Below are 19,947 nucleotides of genomic sequence, written 5' to 3'. Positions count from 1 at the left end.
ATGCGCTGATCCCCGCCAGAGGTTGGGCTTCTAATCTCAGCCCCACACTGTGATTCTCCCGTTATTATTGTGGAAGGAGTGAATGCAGGAAATGCCTAGGACCCGTCTCATCCGCCCATGTGGAGTACGTTGGGAGAAAGAGCAGAAAGAGCAGGTGATGCAGAATATGCATGCAGTGGGGGCCAGTGGGACTGCCCAGCACAGTGGTTTCCGTCGCCCCAATATTCTGCCATCAGCCTCATTTCTTCTCACTCGATTCTTCTTAAGAAAGGCAACTCAGGAAATGAGTCAGTGCGGTTTCACTGGTCAGTCTTCGGAGGCCTTCTCATATCAGCAAAATCAGAGATCAGAGAAGAAAAGCCTCCGTCCTGTGACTGGGCTCAGAAAATGTGGTCACCGCTCGGGACTGGGATGTTCAAAGAGTTCTAGAACGCTCGCTGAGCCTGTGCGGGCGGGGAGAAACCCAATTCACTCATATACCACATTCGACGCCATGCTCTTTCATTTGGAAAGTTTAGAAAAAGCAAAGGTGCCCAGACGGATGGCACCGTGGACCAGGGCATCAGCCGGGTAGGGACGTTTCAGATAGAGGCTAGAAGCATCGGAGAGAGAGGCTCCGAGGAGGCGGATCCGGAGGTGGGGCCTGTGTGAAGGCGGGCAGGGCGGGCGCCCCGTGTGCCACACAGACGGCCTGGGACACCAGCAGTGCCCTGAGGGTGTAGGCGGGGCCGCGGGGCAGAAGGCCCCCGTGGACAAGGTCAAGTCCGGTTCCCCTTTGGAGAGGGAGTTGGAGCCCAGACTCAAAAGGAGAAGAGGGACATTTTACGAACTGGGGCTGCTCTTACGGTGACACACGGAGACCGGAACGGCCCCAGGATGCGACCGCCTCCACCCCAGTCACCCCTCCCTGGCCCCTGTCACCCTGACTTCCCCTCTACCAGCTGCTCAGTGAGGCCCATGCTGGGTACCTTCCTGCTTGTCGATGACGCCCAAGGCGCTGGCATCCCGGATGAACAGATGCCCGTTGTTAAAGATGCCAAACGTGCCCGCGTCGACGTGGGTGAAGTAGAAGAAGTAGTTCAAATCATTGCTCCTCAGGGACTCGAGGACACCGAGGAGCTGGTAGGCCAGGTCGGCCGCCTGGTCCGGGGCCGCGCTGTAGAAGTCCCGCAGCGGGCTGGTGCTGGTGCTGACCGCCAGTCGGCCGCAGGAGCCCAGGTACTTGGGCAGCGGCCAGCCCTCGGCGCCCGGGAAGATCTGCCGAGCAGGAAGGGGGAGGTATTCGAGGATGAGAGACAACAACTTGCCCCCGCCTCTCACCAGGAGCCTCCAGAGGGATGAGCCTCACCGGGCCCCCTCCGTCTCCGGATGCCTCGGCCATGTGTCCCTCAGCCTATTCTGACCTCTTGGACCAGGGACCCCCCCACCCTTTCGTTCCACTGTTGATGGATGAAGGCATTCAGAAAAGTCAGTCCCTATGTCCATGCAGCGGATGCATTTCAACAGGTTCCCTAAGCGAGGGCCGATTTTCCATGGGCTTCCAGATTCAGGGGACTATGTTTATTTTAAGAGCTGAAGAATCAAAAAAAAAAAAAAAAAAAAGCGACTCATTTTTGGGATTTCACGGGCAGCCCTGCCTAGGAGGAGGCCATGGCGTGAAACAAGAGGGTCAAGTTCAGGCCGATGTAAAGGAAAATATTTTCAAAAATAACAGTGCAGGCACACGTTCTGGGAAAGAACAAAAATCACGACAGTGGCCCTTGGTGGCTCGAGTCCGGGGAACCATGGCGCTGGCTCTGGGTGAATCTGCCTGGCCGGGGTAACTACCTACTCACAGATGCTGCACCTGCCCCCACCCCCCGACTGACTGGAACCTTCTGACTGCTTAACACTGATCTCCGGAAGCATACAGTCCTGGTGGGTCTCCTTGGTGTCCTGGTAAGAGCACCACATTCGTGGATTTCTGAGATGAAAAAGGAAGGTGGGAATCCTGGCTGCTCTTTTCTTGACTATTTATTGAAGCAGCTGTATCTGGAATGGTGTTTCTTTAAACGAGGGAGAAATGACAGAAACTATAAATACCACTTTTTTTTTCTTCTTTTCCTTCTTTAAAAAAAAAAAAAGAAGTTATCCCCCTCTCGGACAATTTTCTGTAGTCTTCTGTCCATTTTAACCCACCCGCTGGTTGTGAAGAACCTTTTCTTGCTTCCCCTGCCCACCCAGGACCTCTCCCACTAAGTGCTGTGGAGGGAGGTCCCGGGCCCCCTGGCGAAGTCTAACTACGCAGCCGCGGGGTCATCCCGGGGTTGGACAACGGTGACAAGATCCAGGCTCTTCCCAGGTGGGGTGAGGGGTGGATGGAGGGACCTGGCCCAGGCCTCTCAGGAGTCTGCTGCCACCACTGAGGTTAGGATGCTGGGAAAAGGAGACCCCCGAGAGGGACAACCAGCAGTTCCTTCTCCTTCTCTAGGATTTAAAATGCCAATGTTACTAGGCAGGTTTTAGCATATGGACCTTGCAGTCAGACAGCTCCGGGTTTGGGTCCCATTGCTGACATTAGCTAAGTGACTGTGGTTAAGTCACCTCACATCTCTGAGCACCCCCTACCTCATCTGGAAAAGGGGACAATAATAATATTTCAGTGGGGTTGTGGAGTTGTGATGTAAAAACATTCAACACAAAACCCTGTACACAGTAGGTGCTTAATAACGAAGAGCACCTCATTGATTATATATCAATATATATTAATTATTCATATATTAATAAATATGCATGAGACAGTAAATTATATATTAATATATTAATTATATCACATTATATTATGATTATTAATATATTATATTGTCTATTATTATATAATCATATATAATTATATAAACTATATATAATATTAATAATCATATAGATTATTAATAACCATATAGATTATTAATATATTATCACATATGTTATATATGATAATATATTATATAATTATTATATATTATGCATTATATAATCTATATTATAATATTATATATAATATATAATTATATTAATAATATATTATATTAATCATATTAATCATATATAATGTATATGATTATTATAGAATATACATCATATATTATATATATTATAACTTATATGATTATTATATATCATTTTATATATTATATCGTATTATATAATATATTACATATTATGCTATATATAATAATGATTATATATTGGTTATATATATAATTATATATAACAAATAATATATAATAATAAACATCATATAATTAGATGTATCATAAATAATAAATAAAATAATTATATATAAATATATTTATATCAATTAGGTAATATAGACTAAAATATGTAATGTAACAATGTAACAATGATTACTGATTATGTATAATTAATAACTGTATACAATTATATTTAAAATTAAATTGAAATGATGAAATTAATAATTATGTAATATTATGTGATAATAAACATTAAGTGTTTTTGTTGTGGCATCTTCCTTCTCTACTGGCACCTTCTCCCTCTCCTTTCCTTCTCTTTTCTTTCCCCTCCCTCTCCTTTCTCTCCTCCTTCCCTCATTCCTCTTCCTCCTTCTGCTCCTCCTCTCCCTCCTCTTTCTCCCTCCTCTCTCTAGCCCTCCTCCTTTTTCCGTTCCTTCCTCCCACTTCCTAGTTTCCTTTGTGCCCACACCGTGAGCGTCCTGACCCTTGGGATTTGGGGGAAATCAGTATGATTGGGCTCCGCATGCTCTGCGGATGCTTGCTGACTTGCTAAGTGTCTGTCTCCACCTCTGGACTGGAAACTGCAAGGAAATCGGGGCCACCATGACTGCCTCGTTGACCAGTGTATCCCCGGGTTCTAGTGCACCCTCATTTACTTGACCATTCCCCTACTGATGGGCATCTACCCTACTTCCATTTTTCTCTCCTTTCCAGGTATGGCTGCAGGGCATATCTCCGGGTGGTGGCCCCAAGGCTCTGGGTAAAGGGGAAGAGAGCTCAACCCAGGGCTGGCCCCCTTGGAGCCCGACACGAAGCCCCTCCCTGGGCGGGGGTCACTGCATACCTGCAGGAGGATGGGATGAGCATTGACAGCCAGGGTGTAGAGCAGACGCAGCTTGTCGCGGTCAGTGAAGTGGTCCATGAAGATGCTGCCGGCGTCGGCCACCTCAGCATAGCGCCGGACCACACGGTCCAGGAGTCGCTGCGACGGGCAGCGCAGGAAGGGGCTGGGCAGGCCCTGCAGGGGGTGGGTGGGAGAGACCCCAGGAGCGGGGGAAAAGGTGCTGAGCTCTCGTGGGGAGCCATCAGGATGGGACATAAGCAGGCTCTGCTGGTGGGGGAGACACCAGGGTTGGGGGACAAGATGGGCCTTGTCGGGGAGAGACCCCAGGTCAGGAAGGGGGCGTCTGAGCACTACTGGACGGTGGGGTGTAAGGGGCTGTGCGGGCGCGGGCTGGGGTCCTGGGGAGAGACCCCGAGGGCCAAGGGGAACGGACTGAGCCATCCTAGGAGCAGGGCAGGCGGGCACTGGGCAGGTGGCGCACCCCAGCATGCACTCAACACGTTGGACCACCTGCATCTCCACCACCATCGCACCCCCACTCCGCCTCTCCACAGAGAGCCAGTCTCAGGCTGAATTAATCAGATCAGCCCTCTGCCAATGACCTTTAGATTCCTTCCACCATTTCATGACAATGTCACCACAGTTGTGACACTAACACACCTGAGCGTCTTCCCATGTGCCACTTTGTCCTTTTTTTTTTTTTTTGTGGTGGTAGAGGTCATACTTGTGTCATTCCAGATTTTTTTTTTAAGATTTTATTTACCCACCTGAGAGAGAGAGCGAGAGCGAGAGAGCAAGAGAGAGAGCACGACCAGTGGGAGGAAGGGCAGAGGGAGAGGGAAAAGCAGACTCCCTGCTGAGCAGGGAGCCCGACGTGGGGCTCGATCCCGGGACCCTGGGATCATGACCTGAGCCAAAGGCAGCCTCTCAACAGACTGAGCCACCCAAGTGCCCCTACTTTGTTCTTCTTGGGCTAAAATTGGGAGGCACGGACCTCTTTATTTTCCACGACCTTCCACCCCACCCCTGTACCTTTCTCTTCACATTGAACAAACACAATGAACCCAACCTATGAATAAAAGGAAAGAAACAGTTAAAACTAGGGGCCTGGGGCCCAGTTGGCCAGAATTCAGCTCCGGGGCCACACCAAGCAGCTAGCTGTGTGACCTTGGACAAGTTCCTTACACGTCTCTCTGTACTATGGGTTACTCTGTAAGGAGAGGGTGCCGGTAACAGCACACTAAGAGATCGTGAGGATTAAAAAAAAGCTAACAGGTGGAAAATACTAGAACAGTGCCTGGCCAGCAGTAAGCACTCAATAAATGCTATCTGCTCTTATTAAATGGAAAAAGTTTAAACCCGGGGCTCCTGGGTGGCTCATTTGGTTAAGCGTCTGCCTTCGGCTCAGGTCATGATCCCGGGGTCCTGGGATCGAGCCCCGCATCGGGCTCCCTGATCAGTGGGGAGCCTGCTTCTCCCTCTCCCACTCACCCTGCTTGTGTTCCCTCTCTCACTGTCTCTCTCTTTGTCAAATAAATAAATAAATCTTAAAAAAAGTTTAAATCATCGAACATTACATCAAGAACTAATGATGTACTATACCTTGGCTAATTGAATTTTAAAAAAAAGTTTAAACTCCCAGCACAGAGAATAGCGGTGATAGCCAATGATAGCAGTGATAGCAAGAGTCCGGCTTTGCGGGTAAGAGGATTTTCAAGTTCTAAGAGCCTGGCTTCCAAGATGAAAGATCGAGGGCAGAAAGTGTGCCCCCAGGTGTCTGTAGATGGTGTTTGCAGGCTGCCTGCCTAGTGGAGGTGCTGACCGAGTGAGCCGTGGGGGTAGGTGGCGAGGGGCAGTCTCCAGAGCCCCGGACACCCGGGCACTTGGCAGGGCCAGCAGCCTGGAGCCCTCCCTCTCCCCAGCCAGAACCCAGGAGGGTTGCAAGCACCACTGGGAGCCGGGAGAAGTCTTGAGAGTCTTGGAGGTTGATGAGGGCATGGGCAGGCTCACAGGGTAGGATGCTCAACCATCCCTGTCTGCTTGGGACTGAGGGTTTCCTGGAACGTGGAGCTTTCAGAGCTAAAACTGGGAACCCGAGACAGTTGCTTGCTCACTCTACCACAGGGTCCCAGCTGGACTGTGGCTTCTGCTCCCAGACAAGGACCGGAACCGACTGGCAGAAGCCAGAGTGGATGCTTGTTGAACTACCATGATCTGGGTACCCAGTGAACCCCTGGGCTCCCCAGGGACGGAGGGGGCTGGTCCAAATCCTGAAGTGACTGGGCATGATGAAATGTGACCGGGGTTACCCGACAGTGTTTAGATGCCACTTCCTACTGCCTGGCGGGCGCGGGAGGGGGGAGCGGTGAGAGCACAGGAGTTGAGCTCAGGGAGAGAAAATTAAAGAACATTCCATGTTGGCACCTCTGAGTCTGTGAGTGTCCAATTCATGTGCCCTCCAGCCTTCGGGAACGTGTATAGATGGGAGGAGAGGGGACAAACCCACCACACGCCAGGCAGCGGGCTGCGGATTTCCCATGTGATTTCTCATTTAATCCTCCCAGGAACCCACGAGGCAGGTGCCATTATGAGCCTCCTTTTGCAACCGAGGAATTGGAAGTCTGCCGATTGTAGGTAAGGGGTGGATTCAGGATTTGAACCTGGTGTGGACCGCATGTTTGCTCCCCTGCCCCTCCTCAACACCTCACCCCCTCCCACGCAATTCATATATTGAAACCCTAATCCCCAGTGCGATGGCATCAGGAGGTGGGGCCTTTGGGAATTAACTAGGCCAGGAGGGCAGATCCCTCCTGATGGGATTAGTGCCCTTTTAAGAAGAGCCGTGAGAGCACCATGTGAGGATACAATGAGAAGGCAGCTGTCTGCAAACCCGGAAGAGAGCTTCCCCTGGGAGCCAATTGGCTGGCACCTTGATCTTGAACTTCCCAGCCTCCGGAAGTGTGAGAAATAGTCTTCTGTTCTTTAACCCACCTAGTCTATGGTACTCTGTTATAGTAGCCCGAGCTAAGATAGGACCCAGTTGTTTCGACTCCAATGTCCATGCAGTTTCCCCTGTAATAGGACCTGCCCCCAACCCCGGCCCCCCGGCCCCATAAGCTACCCAGGTGGAGACCAGAGAAGATGATTTGAAGCTAGGAGAACATCTCTTTGCTTTTCTTTTTTCTCTTTTCTTTTTAAAGATTTTATTTATTTATTTGACAGAGAGAGAGAGAGAGACAGCACAAGCAGGGGGAGCAGCAGAGGGAGAGGGACTCCCCTCTGGCAGGGAACCCCATGCAGGCTTGATCCAAGGACCCCGGGATCACGACCCAAGCTGAAGGCAGACGCTTAACTGACTGAGCCACCCAGGCACCCCCATCTCTTTGCTTCTGATAGTCTTTCCAAGGCAGCCTGAAATTCCACCATTACAGATAATCACTGGGGTCTGGGGGAGGTAAGTAATCTCTTCTCTCCTGCGAGAGCCAACTCTCAAGTGAAAAAACCTCTGGGAGAGGTAGGACACTAATTGGCCATAACGACAGCAATAATAATAGGTGATCATTATTGAGAGCTTTCTATACGACAGGATGTTCTAAGCCCCTCACATGTAGTGTATTCTTTCATTTACTCCTTACAAGACCCTAGTGAGGGAGGTACTATTAATATTGATGAATTCAAACATTTCCTTGGACCTAAGAGTTCATTTTTTCCTTCCGATTCTAAAAGAAATGAAAACATGTCCATGGGCCCCTCCGAATCTTCTTGGAGGACAGTTACGTCCAGGCTGAGGCCTGAAGTGTGGGTAGAGTGAACCTGTAGAGAGGGTGGGAGAGGATTCTATGCAGAGGGAACACCTTGCATTAACCTTGAGATAAGAAAGAATATGCTGGATTGCAAGTAGGTTAGTATCTTTGAAGGTGAAGTATTGCTAGTAACGGTTGGCAGAAAAGAAGCCCAGATAGCAGGAACATTGGAGTTATTTTAAGGAATTTTAATTTTATCCAGAAGCGATGGGGAGCCACTGAAGGCCTTGAGCAGGGGAGGGATATACTCAGATATGCATTTTAGGGAAAAGATTCTGGGTGTAGCATGAAGTGTGGATTCAGAGGTGTCCAAGACTGCTATTTATGGACTCCTGGATGTTAGTGAGGCATACGGCTGCCCAGAATAAAGATTACATTCTCAGCTTCTTTTGCAGCTAGGTGTGGTAGTGTGACTAGGTACTGGTCAATGAAATATAAGTAGAAATTTCTGGGAAAGATCTTTTAAGGGAGAGGGTGTATCCTTCTTCATTCTTTTTTTTTTTTTTCCCCCTGGCTGGAATGTGGAAGTGATGGCTGGTGCTTAGGCAGCCATCCTGGATCAGGGCTTTGTAGAGGAGCAAAATGAAAGTAGCCCAGATCCCTGAGAATCACAGAGCCACTACATCAGCCCTGGATAGCTATGTATTAGTTTCTTTTATGTAAAAGAGAAGAATATTTTGATTTTGTTTAAGCCACTGTTATTTGGATTTTTTGTCATATGCAAATGAACCTAATCCTAAATATCACAGGAAGAAAGAGTGGAGGCGGGAAAGTCAGGAAGATGCAGGGCTCCAGGTGTGAGATGAGAGAATGAAAAGATTTGAAGATATTTGTTGGTGGTAGAATTTATAAGCCTTGGTGACTGGCTGGATGGGGGAGGAGGGGCAAGAAAGAGGGAGGTGTCAGAGGAAGTACCACCAGAGGTATCATTTGCTAAGGTGGTTTTATTTTTTAAAAATTTTTTAAAGATTTTATTTATTTATTTGAGAGAGAGAGCAAGCACCAGCAAGGCAGGGAGGGGGTGGAAGGGCAGAGGGAGAGAGAGAAGCAGACTCCCTGCTGAGCAGGAAGCCCGACTCAGGGTTTGATCCCAGGCCCCTGAGATCATGACCTGAGCTGAAGGCAGACGCTTAACCAACTGAGCCACCCAGACGCCCCATAAGGTGGTTTTAGAACATGTTCACAAAGTCTTTGACACTCCTCCCATCAAGGGGTGAAGTCTAATTCCCCTACCTGGAATATGGACTGGCCTTGGTGACTCAAGCCTAGTGACTGGCACACTTATAGGAGTGATGCTACATGACTTCTGAGCCTTGGCCATGAAAGGTGACTCAGCTTCTCCTTGGCTCTCTCCTGTCCCCAGCCACCATGCTGTAAGGAAGCCCAGGCCACATGGAGAGAAAACAAGATCCCCAGCCTTCACCCCAGGGGAGTGCCTAGCTGACAGCCAGCCCCGACCTGCCAGCCACGTGAATGAGCCATCTTGGAAATGGCTCCTCTTGTGCTGGATTGAGCCACGTCAGCAGATGCCACGTGGAGCTTGGTGAGCCTTCCCTTCTAAGCCCTGCCCAAATTGCATATTTATGAGCAAAGCCGATGATTGTTGTTGTTTTAAGCCACCAAATTTTGAAGTGGTTTGTTACACAGCAATGAGTAACTGATATATTTGTAGAGAAGATTCTGGGCCACCTCTTGAACTACAGCCAGAAAAGGCTTGAAAACTGTCTTGTACCCCAACTCCCTTTACAGTGGCAGCAGCTGCTGCTCAGGGTCCCCCTCAGAGAGTGGGGCTCCATCTAGTTCTGTTTAGTGTGTGCTGGCCACGCGCAAGCCCACAATTATATTGGCAAACGGCAAACAGAATTGGGAAATCAAACAGTTTTCAATAAAATCAAGACTCATTCCAGAGCAAAATACAGCATTTTGGGGGATGCGCCACTGCTCTGGAGTTTCCAAATCACTCTTCCCTTCCACATACATGGGCCACAAGGCTAAATCAGCACCTTCCAATGAGAGGCAAAAGGACAACCAAACCCTGGTCCACTGTTGCCCTACCCCTCCCATTCTTGCCTGGATTCCTCATCCTTCTCTTTCCGGTCTGGTGCCATCCCTTAGGGAACCAGCCAGCCCGTCAAAGTCTTCACAGTGTGGGGCTAGTGACTGGGCTTTTGCTCTGCTCTACGGTCACCTAACAGGGGCCTTCTGTGCAGTGGGGTACAGAGATGATAGTCACACTTCTCCACAATCCTTAATGTCTGTACATCAGTCAATAAAATTTATTGGGTATGTCCCTGTGATGGTGTTTCATGAGTTAACTATGGTGCCCAGTTATTCCATCAAACACCAATCCAGGGGTTGCCATGACAATATTCTGTAGATGCGGTTAACATCTACAGTCAGTTGACTTAAAGGAAGGGAGACTGTCCTCAATAAAGTGGGTGGGCCTGATCCAATCAGTTGAAGGACCTTAAGAGCAAAACGAAGGTTTCCCTGAGGAAGAAATTCTGCCTGTGGATTGTAGCATCAGTTCCTGCCCAGGGGACTCGACTTACCGGCCCGCCCTGTGGATCTGGGACTTGCCAGCCCCCATAATTGCATCAGCCAATTCCTTGACATAAATCTGCTTATATGTATGCTTATGCTTAAGCATACATATGCTTATATGTATGTATATATATACACACACATATAAAATATTCTGTTATATATAATTATAGATTATACAAAATATTTGTATATTAGTTAATAATACACATCACATTAATATTAATAAATTATTAATATTGTATTTAATATATTAATATAATATATAAGATATGTTACACACACATTATACACTGGCACTAAAGGAAAAGCACTTGTTCATTGCGGAAATGACAGCAACCGAGATCAAAATCTAGGTTTGCTTTCACTTTTGAAGCTTCTAGTGAAATCGGACTACGCAAGATGTGACTTCCCCGATGAGTTGTTTGACCTTCGGTTGGCTTTTACCCACATTTTCAAGTGTGTTGGCTCAAAAAAACATCATCAGCCACCAAGAGTGTCCTCATGTAAGGGGTTCTTACCAGAACAGAAGCATCAGGGGTAAATTGTTTAGACAAACGATTTTGTGACTCTGTTGGAGGTACTTAAGAAGTAAAAGAGCTATGCTTGTTATTCCTTTCTAGAAGCTAGAGATAAGAGAGTTCATCCATAGGCAGACCACAACTGAAAGTTACATGGATCTCCAGGCACCATGCCAGAAGTGCCCCAGCTCCTTCTCAAGTTCTATCCCATGGGTGAGATCTGCCCAGCCTGAGGGTTCCCACCGGAAGTGAAAGATGGCAGCAGGGGGACCATGTCTCAGTTGGGGTTTGACCGCCAACCATGAGAGAATGTCGTGCACCCGCTGCCCATTCCCGGTGAATTCGGGACAACGGCATGGGGAGCTGCTTGCTGCAGAAGGCTCTGTAGTGATCGCTATCGGAAAACATGGTTGGCATGACATGGCTGAGGAAAGGAGAGTAACACTTGCTATAAGTTTTAACTGGGGGCACCTGAGTGGCTCAGTTGGTCAGGTGTCTGCCTTTGGCTTAGGTCATGATCCCAAAGTCCCAGGATCGAGCCCCACATTGGGTTCCCTGCTCAGCTGCTTCTCCCTCTGTCCCTCACCTTGCTCGTGCTCTGTCTCTCTCTCTCAAATAAATAAATAAAATCTAAAAAAAATAAAATAAATAAAAATTAAAAAAATAAAAGTTTTAAGTGTCAGGCCCCATGGCAAGCCTTTTCACGGACATTATCTCGACAGACACAGGGACTCTGAGCCTTTACTTCTCTCTTGGCCCGGTGACTATCCTAGAAATTTAGTGATTGCCTAAAAAAGGGCTTCAAAAATTTTTGGAAAACTGGGGCTCCTGGGTGGCTCAGTCAGTTAAGCATCTGCCTTCAGCTCAGGCTCAGGTCATGATCTCAGGATCCTGGGATCCAACCCCGTGTTGGGCTCCCTGCTCAGCGGGAAGTCTGCTTCTCCCTCTCCCTCTGCCCTTGCCCCTCCCCGCTTGTGCGCTCTCTCTCTCAAATAAATAAATTAAAAAAATCTTTTTAAAGATTTGTGGAAAATGCAAGGACATTAATTTTCACAGCCCATGCTGGCTAATGCAAATGGTAGACTGTACCATCACGCCATCTGGCAAAATGCTCCCATTTTCCAGATAAGCCATACTAAGGTAAGAACTAGGAAAGGGAAGTGACTCGTTAAAGATCATGATGCTTATTGATACCCAAGCCTGCTTGCATACCCAAATCTCAGTAGGGCATCAGAAATGACATTGGTGATTTCAGAGTAGGGTAGCATGTCCTAAACTTGACCAACAAACGAAGGCTTCAGAGTGCTGTAAAAATACAGAGCCCTAGGCCCCATCTAGAAATTCTGAGTAGATAGGTCCAGTGAGGGCCTAGGGTTCTGCATTTTTGACAAGGGTCCTGGGTCGTTCTTGTTATCAGGTAGGTGGGAGTGTGGGATGAGGGGACCAGCTGTGTTTCAGCGTTCTTATCTCGGGAGCTTTGGAAGAAGTTCCAAGGCAGAGTTCTTTCTTTACTTGGGATACCGATAAAAACGATCTCGCACTCTTGATGGCAGAATGTGGACATCTGGTAGACAAGCGCTTCCCTGTCACCCCTCAGACAGTTGGGACCTTTGCCCAGAAGGTTTTGGTTGATAAAAGCCCGAAGAGCTACCCTTCAAAGGGGGCTGTGCGTGCTGTAATAAGGGTGCTCTGGAAGCTCGAACAACCTTCAAAACCCAACTGAATCAATCTCTCAGGAGGGAATTGGATGCTTGGAGGAGGGATGGGTTGCTGAGCCCTGCAGTCCCATCTCAGACCTGCTCTGCTTTCCTCTTCCAGAGAACCAGGAGAGCCAGAGCTGGAGGAGGAATCGGGGCTGCCAGGGCGCCACGCTGCAGCTGGAAAGGCATCGAGTGTCCAAGGGCTGTATACTGACTCAGACTGGCCATTAGCCTCAAGCTGTAACCCAGGGCGACAGGACCAGAAGGAGAACTGGACTCCTAGATGCTTCCAGTTTTTAAAAAAGATTTTGTTTATTTATTTAAGAGAGAGAGAGAGAGACACAGCGAGAGAGGGAACACAAGCAGGGGGAGTGGGAGAAGCAGGCTCCCCACTGAGCAGGGAGCCCGATGCGGGACTTGATCTCAGGACCCCGGGATCATGACCTGAGCCGAAGGCAGACGCTTAACGACTGAGCCACCCAGGTGCCCTTAGATGCCTCTATTTTTATACTTCTTATGATGTTGGGTCAGGAAGTTACTAGGATTGCCCCTTTGGTTATTTTGGCCAGGAAACAGTGCCAGAAGTCACGCTGCTGAGTTGTCCATTTTCACACAGCAGAAAGACTAGAGAAGTTGTTTAGATTCCGTACTACTGCCTGTCCCACTATGTCTTTGAGAACTGAGCGCCGAGCCAGTTTACAAGCCTCACAGAACACGCATGCAAAAGGCTTTGCATTCGATAAATGGCACATATCATTGTCACCATCGTTGTCCTCAGTATAAGAGTCATCACTGCCACATTATAGATGCACTTTCTAAACAGCCATGGTACTCTCCAGGCCCTATGTCCCTGTCTAGCTGAAGCCTCCCCTTCCATGGCCGCATGCTTAGGCAAACAGGGTGAGGCCATCTTTGATGGGATTGGGGGTGCCTGGTGCGAATGGGGTATCAGTGAAGAGTTAAGCCAATTTTTCTGACTTCCTTTTGGAATTTAGATTTGGGATCCATCTGAGAAAGGGGGGAATGGGGCAGAGCTGTGGAAAGAAGCATGGGTGCCATGAGCCAGGGTGATTGGGAGCCCACGAGACACTGGCTGAGTGCTAGATGCATGGCTGCTGGATGTGAGTTGCCTCAGGTCCCACGAGCTTCCAGACCCAGTTTTAGGCCAGGGATGGCCTTACCACAAACTCCTTTTCCAGAGAGTGGGTTCGCTGAATCTTTGCTCCTTGCCCCCGGGGAAGCCAAGCAGCCCACCAACCCACAGAAAAGCGTCCTCACTGAGGCACGAGGGAAGGGCAATGGGTTTGGATTGGAATCTTGGCCCGACTGAGACTCAGTCTCCTTCTCTATAAGAGGAGATTATGGCGCCTCTTCTACCTCACAGGAATGGCAGGAGGACTCAGGAAGACGGTGTGTGCCTTATAGCCATCCTAGCCCCAAGCTCATTTCCCATATTAATCGTCCCACCTGGGTCTGGATGACTTTGGGCTGTTTCCCAAAAGCAAATATGACTCGGAAGACAAAGATTTACCATGACTGAACATATCTGAACACTTGCTCTGATGGAAATAAATGTGTAGAAGAAAGAACACTAACTACTCTCAGGAAGAAAATCTAAGGCAAGAAGGATGGCTTTCCTTTTTAAAGATCGGAAGTCAGCAATCGGAGGTCATAAGGATGGCTAAAGGCACAGCTGGATTCAGGACTCTGACCTGTCTTTCCAAGGACATAGTCAACTGACCAGTGGAGAGCTTCACGTTGAAATGAGAATTAGCTTTCACTTCTCAGAATCTGTTCTTCCAAGGCTTTACAGAACATAAAAATAAGGCAAACGGACATTATTTCATGTTCACAAATTATGACACACATGCTAAAGACAGCAGATGTGCTAACTCAAGTCATTTTACCCCCTTTTTAAAAATTAATTAATTTATTTACTTATTCCTCACCCCACCTTTTAAGATTTTATTTATTCATGAGCGAGAGAGAGAGCACGAGGGAGGGGTGGGAGGGCAGAGAGAGAGGGAGAAGCAGACTCCCCGTTGAGCAGGGAGCCCAATGCGGGGCTCGATCCCAGGACTCTGAGATCACGACCTGAGCCGAAGGCACACGCTTCACCGACTGAGCCACCCAGGCGCCCCCATTTATTTCCTCTTTTAACCTTTTCCAGGGTCACCACCGTCTTCCCCATCAATGGATTAGGCCACAGATATAGAATGTAACCGGGGCACTTTTTTCCACGCACTGGGAGGAAGGAGGCTTCCAAAGTCGGCCATCCCATGCACGTTCATTGTCAGACATTCAAACGATATGGAACTGTACGGTGTGAAAGTGACTAAGAGCTCCTGTTACCGCCCCCAGAGGCTACCATCGTTATATGTGGGGATGCAGTGATACCAGGAAAAAAAAAAAAAAAAAAAGATGGGAAGTCAGCTTTTCCAGCGAGAAGATCGCCCTGACTGGCTCAATTTGGAGGGCTGAGGGAACTCGCCAACAAATGAGTTTTTACTCTTAGTGAATTTACTGTTACCAAGCTCTCCTAGCACCCAGGGAGAAAAAGAGAAAGTTCGAGTGCTAATAAACCTCTGAGTTGACTTTCTGGTTACACAGCCGAACACCTTTTACATGATTTGGTTGTTAAGTATGCTTGCGACTCAGGGTTTAGGTTAATTATGTATCAGAGTTAATCAGTGTGTCGTAATTAAGACAATGATGATTCACTGTGCCGGTTGTTCTGGGTAATGAAGCCGAAAGTTACAGAATGTTTCCTCAAGCTGCGTTGTATTCAAAACCAGGAAAACCTATTTGGTTTTTGTTATTATGAGAAAGAGCTCACAGTTCTTTCCTACTCCAGTAGACAGAATCCCCCCAGAATCCCCCCCCTCCCACTTTTACTGAGATGCTTTTTGATTGTTTTTCTCATCTGGAACCCGGACACCGCACGAAGGTTCTTGGTTTGTTAACTTTTCGTTCTGCAAGTGCTGGCCGCCACAACGACTATTTGAGAGAAACCGTTTGGATGATTCAAAAAGTTTAGACATCTAGGGGCGCCTGGGTGGCTCAAGTCAGTTAAGCATCCGACTCTTGATCTCAGCTCAGGTCTTGATCTCAGGGGTGGGAGTTCAAGCCCCACGCTGGGGTCCTCGCTGGGCGTGGAACCTACTTTAAAAATAAATAAATAAATAATAAAAAGTTTTGACATCTAAAAATGTCCTCATCATTCTCAGTCACGTCCCTTTACAGGCACAGTGCATCCTCAGCCACTGTTACTGGCACTGGAGAAGGGAGGGAACTTGGTACAGTAGCTGGTGCCCTCATCATCCATGATACGGTGGATTTGTCATCGGCCCCTTCCCCCCTTAGGAAGTTTCTCTCTGCTACTGTTTGCCTGGGCTTATCAATTCTGGTTCCTTACAGGTCAGTCACTGATGGCGAGTTGGGCTTGGAAGAGTAGAAGCAGAGACCGAAAATGAGCCGAGAGCAGGTGCAGAATTTGGAGTTTGCTTTGGATCCCCTCCGAGCGGATAACCTCCCCGGGAAGGTTGTGTTGATGTGAACACAACATTCAATTAAAAAAATGAAACAGGGGCGCCTGGGTGGCTCAGTCGGTTAAGCGGCTGCCTTCGGCTCAGGTCATGATCCTGGAGTCCCGGGATCGAGTCCCGCATCGGGCTCCCTGCTCGGCGGGGAGTCTGCTTCTCCCTCTGACCCTCCCCCCTCTCATGTACTCCCTCTCTCTCATTCTCTCTCTCTCAAATAAAAATAAATAAAATATTAAAAAAAAACCCCAAAAAACCCAAACAAAACAGGTTTGGTGGCACGGGGCAGGGCGCGGTGTTTCCCTGGCACAGGACGGCCAGGGTCTGACAGAGCTCTGGTTTCCACGTAAAACAGGGCCTCCAACTCTGGGTGACATCCCGTCCTCGGGCAGGGATTCTGTTGGTTTTCTCTCCCCCGTAGTCCCGGGCCTCATGGGCAGGACCTGGATGCCAGGCGTCCTCGCTTCCCCAGGAACCCTGGGCATCGTCTGGCCTGTAGTTGTTGCTGTACCTCTTGGATGTGCCCTACCCTGCCCTCCACTCCCCCCCGCCCCTGGCTACTTTCTTCCCCAGCTGCTGTTGTGTGTGTATGGCCCTGCCTTACTTTTGCTACCCAGCCTCCCCGACCCCACTATGGACCCTTGTCCATGCACCCTACCTACTACTTTTTGACCCATTTGTGGAAAGATCCCCTGTCCTCAAGTCACTTGTTTTTTAGAAACGCAAATTCTCGGTCCCTGCGCCAGACCTGCTGCATCAGAACCTCCGGAGCTGGGGCCCAGCTCTGCCTGTGTTAACGAGCCCTCCGGAAGATTCTGATGCAGACTCAAGGTTGAAAACCGCTGTCCTACAGAATGAATGTCAACACTTGCTGCCTCCCAGTCCTGCTGTTGCAATGCCACCCACTGCTGCAGACGCACACCGTGATCGTGGACTTGACATTTAACTACTTTCCCCATTCACACCTTATTCCGCATCTTTGCCTGGCACGAGTTTCTTTTATTCTCTGGAAGATCTGCCAGGGACATTTCCCCCAGCCCATCCTTCCCCTCCCGGGTCAGATCACAAGTCCTCTAAGCAGCTTTCCCGACCTAAGCAAGCCCTCATTTTCTTCCTTCTCCTGGAGTCTGGTCCTCAGGCCCCATCGTGCCTCAGTTCTCACATGCTCGTGGACAGGGATGCTGAACACCAACACTTCTGTAACCTCCTCAGCTCCCAGTCCTGGGCGGGCACCCAGGAGGTCCTTAGCAAGCACATCCTTGGTCACAGATAGATGGATGTGCCAGAGCGCACTTACTTTGGGTGTCTGCTCCAACCCCCAGCTCCTGGGAGGCTGAGCCAAGCGGCCGGTGGTGGGTCTGGGAACGGTAATGTCCTGTCACGTTGGGGAGGAGCAGGGAACATGACCACATAGGGAGATCTAGTTTGCCGAGAAGGTGATGGAGCAGACAACCAAAAGAAAACAGAGATGAGAAACAATGCGGCCCCCGGAGGCAGAGATGGGCTGAGTAGGCGCCTTGGAACTTCCTGGTTTCCATGAGGTCCCGATGGATGTATTTCTGGCACAATGAACCCCCCCCTTTTCACTTTAACTGTTCCGAGGTTGTTTCTGATCCCTGCAACTTCTGATCCCTGAATAAGTTACAAGCAATTGTTTCCTTTTAGAAGACGTGCGTCATTTGTGGTGTTGTAGGTAACCCCTGGCGCTGAATTCCCCACAGTGTCCCTCCTGGTATCTGTGGTGCAGAGGCTGTGGTCGGGCCTCCTCCTTTCCTTGCCTCCCTATGCTCCTTGCTGTCAAACCTTCGGCAGCCAGAGGCTCGCTCGGTGGCAGTCGTGGCCCCCTCTTCCATGGGGTAGCCAATATCTTGGATGACCCTGCCTATGGGAGTGGTGGCTAGTTTCGTCCTCCCATTGGAGTCTCTCTTTCTCTCTTCCCTCTCATCCTCCATCTTCCCCCACTCTGGGGCCCCAGGCTTTGCCACTGTGGAATTTGTGAGCTGCTCAACGATTTTCCACTGTGGCAGATGAAATAATCTTTGTGGCAGGCAATTTAGCTGATAGTTGGGATGGACGGGGCAGCTGATGCAGACGAAAACACATTATTTCATGGTCTGTCATTTTGATTCAGGTATGCCAAGGCTGGTCATAATTCTCCACTGGGCCATTTCGTTTTATGGGCTGCTGGGTTCCCCACCCCCACATTTCTTTTTAAATCAGAAGACAGGACGCCAAGTGCTTCTGACAACTCACTTGTGCGTGCAAGCTTGCAGAAACTTCTGTAGGAGCTCAGTGGCTTCTGCTGTGCAAAGGTCCTGTGGTCCAGGAAGCTCAGACAGAACCCCAATTGTCAGGAAAAGCTTCCAACTAGCCTTGTGCTTGCATGGGGGAGGGGCTGCCAGGCTTCTGCTTCTGTCGAGGTTGTACCAACCCTATCCCTCAGGGTTCAGTCAGAGAAGCAGAAACCTCACACAACTGACCTCACCCCAGCAAGGGGAGCCAGTAGAGGGGACACTGTGTGTGAGCTACAAAGTGGTCACGGTTTCCCTTCTGCCTTCCAAAACTCCCAGAGAAATCTTTCTGTAGCCCACTGGAAATGGAAACTAACAGGGAGGGGAATTCTGGGAAATTCCAGTCAGCCAGGCCAAGGTGACACGTTACAAAGCCACCCCAACATCTTGGTCTTTCTTTGTGTGTCTCATGGCGACTTTTCTCTTCATTAATACCAGCGAGAGTATGTGATACCATATTAAGTTACAGAAGAACGTGCAACATTCCATATATTGCATTTTCCATATATTTAAAGATTATTCTTATCATTTTTCAACTTATTCAACTTCTTCGACTTCTTTGTAATTAAGTTAATATGACTAGAAAAAAGACAAGAAGGAAGAACTCCAATGGGTTCACAGTGGTTGCCTCTGGGGGGTGGGTTCTAAGTGATTTCCCCCCCACTTCCTTATGGATTTTAAAATATATATACTTTAAACATTTTTATAATGAATATATGTTACCTTGATGATTAAAAATAAAATTTAGGGGTGCCTGGGTGGCACAGTTGGTGAAGCGTCTGCCTTCGGCTCAGGTCATGATCCCAGGGTCCTGGGATCAAGTCCCACATCAGGCTCCCTGTTGAGCGAGGAGTCTGTTTCTCCCTCTGCCTCTCCCCTCACTCATGCATGGTCTCTCTCTCTCTCAAATAAATAAATAAAAATCTTAAAAAAATAAAATTTAAAAATTGAACGGGAAGGGAAAGACCTGGTTTTGGGGGGTGAGGAGGGTGGTGGCAGGTGGCCGGGCTGAGGATGTGTCTGGGAAAGCAGAGGTGGGGCCAAGGGATACAGGTGACAGGGCTCTCTGAAGCATGCCAGAAGTGGTGCCCTGTCCCCTTCCAATGGGCGGGGAAGTGCTGAGGGTGCTGTGTAGAAGGACTTGGTTGGAAGAGTTCCCTGTGCAAGAGGTGTAGGGAGAGGGAAGGGGATCTGTCACGGGGACCTCCTGTGGGAAAATATGCTCAGGCAATCTGATGGCCTCCAGGGCCGCAAGCACTTGAGGTATTAAGTTTAAACAGACAACTAAAAGGGGAGGCCATAGATGATTGGCCACTGGGCCAAGGGCAGGACTTCAGGGAGGACAGAGAGATCAGATGGACCCAAGAACAATGAGTTTTAAGAACGGGGTGAGCCCCGTGACTGTTCACACATCACTGTAGCCATCTGGCCATATAAAAATCAGGTAGCTTCACATACAGAGTCCCTTAGACCCAGAACCCTAGGAAAGG

At 48.8% G+C, this 19,947-nt stretch overlaps 1 protein-coding gene across 1 annotated transcript in view; it reads right to left on the bottom strand.

Annotated features, from left to right (window-relative positions):
* The window catches only part of DIPK2B (divergent protein kinase domain 2B), a 39,047-nt gene that overhangs the window by 617 nt on the left and 18,483 nt on the right, over positions 1 to 19,947 (bottom strand). The window contains exons 3-4 of the mRNA XM_021681962.1: positions 4,060 to 4,233; positions 969 to 1,257 (exon numbers count right to left, since the gene is read on the bottom strand). Of these exons, the coding sequence (XP_021537637.1) occupies positions 969 to 1,257; positions 4,060 to 4,233 (463 nt within the window). The remainder of the gene's footprint in view (positions 1 to 968; positions 1,258 to 4,059; positions 4,234 to 19,947) is intronic.

The sequence above is a fragment of the Neomonachus schauinslandi genome, chromosome X (genome assembly GCF_002201575.2).
Source record: "Neomonachus schauinslandi chromosome X, ASM220157v2, whole genome shotgun sequence".
In the NCBI taxonomy this organism is placed as follows: Eukaryota; Metazoa; Chordata; class Mammalia; order Carnivora; family Phocidae; genus Neomonachus; species Neomonachus schauinslandi.
Note: the sequence above shows the minus strand (reverse complement) of the source record. Positions and strands in the feature narration are given on the sequence as shown.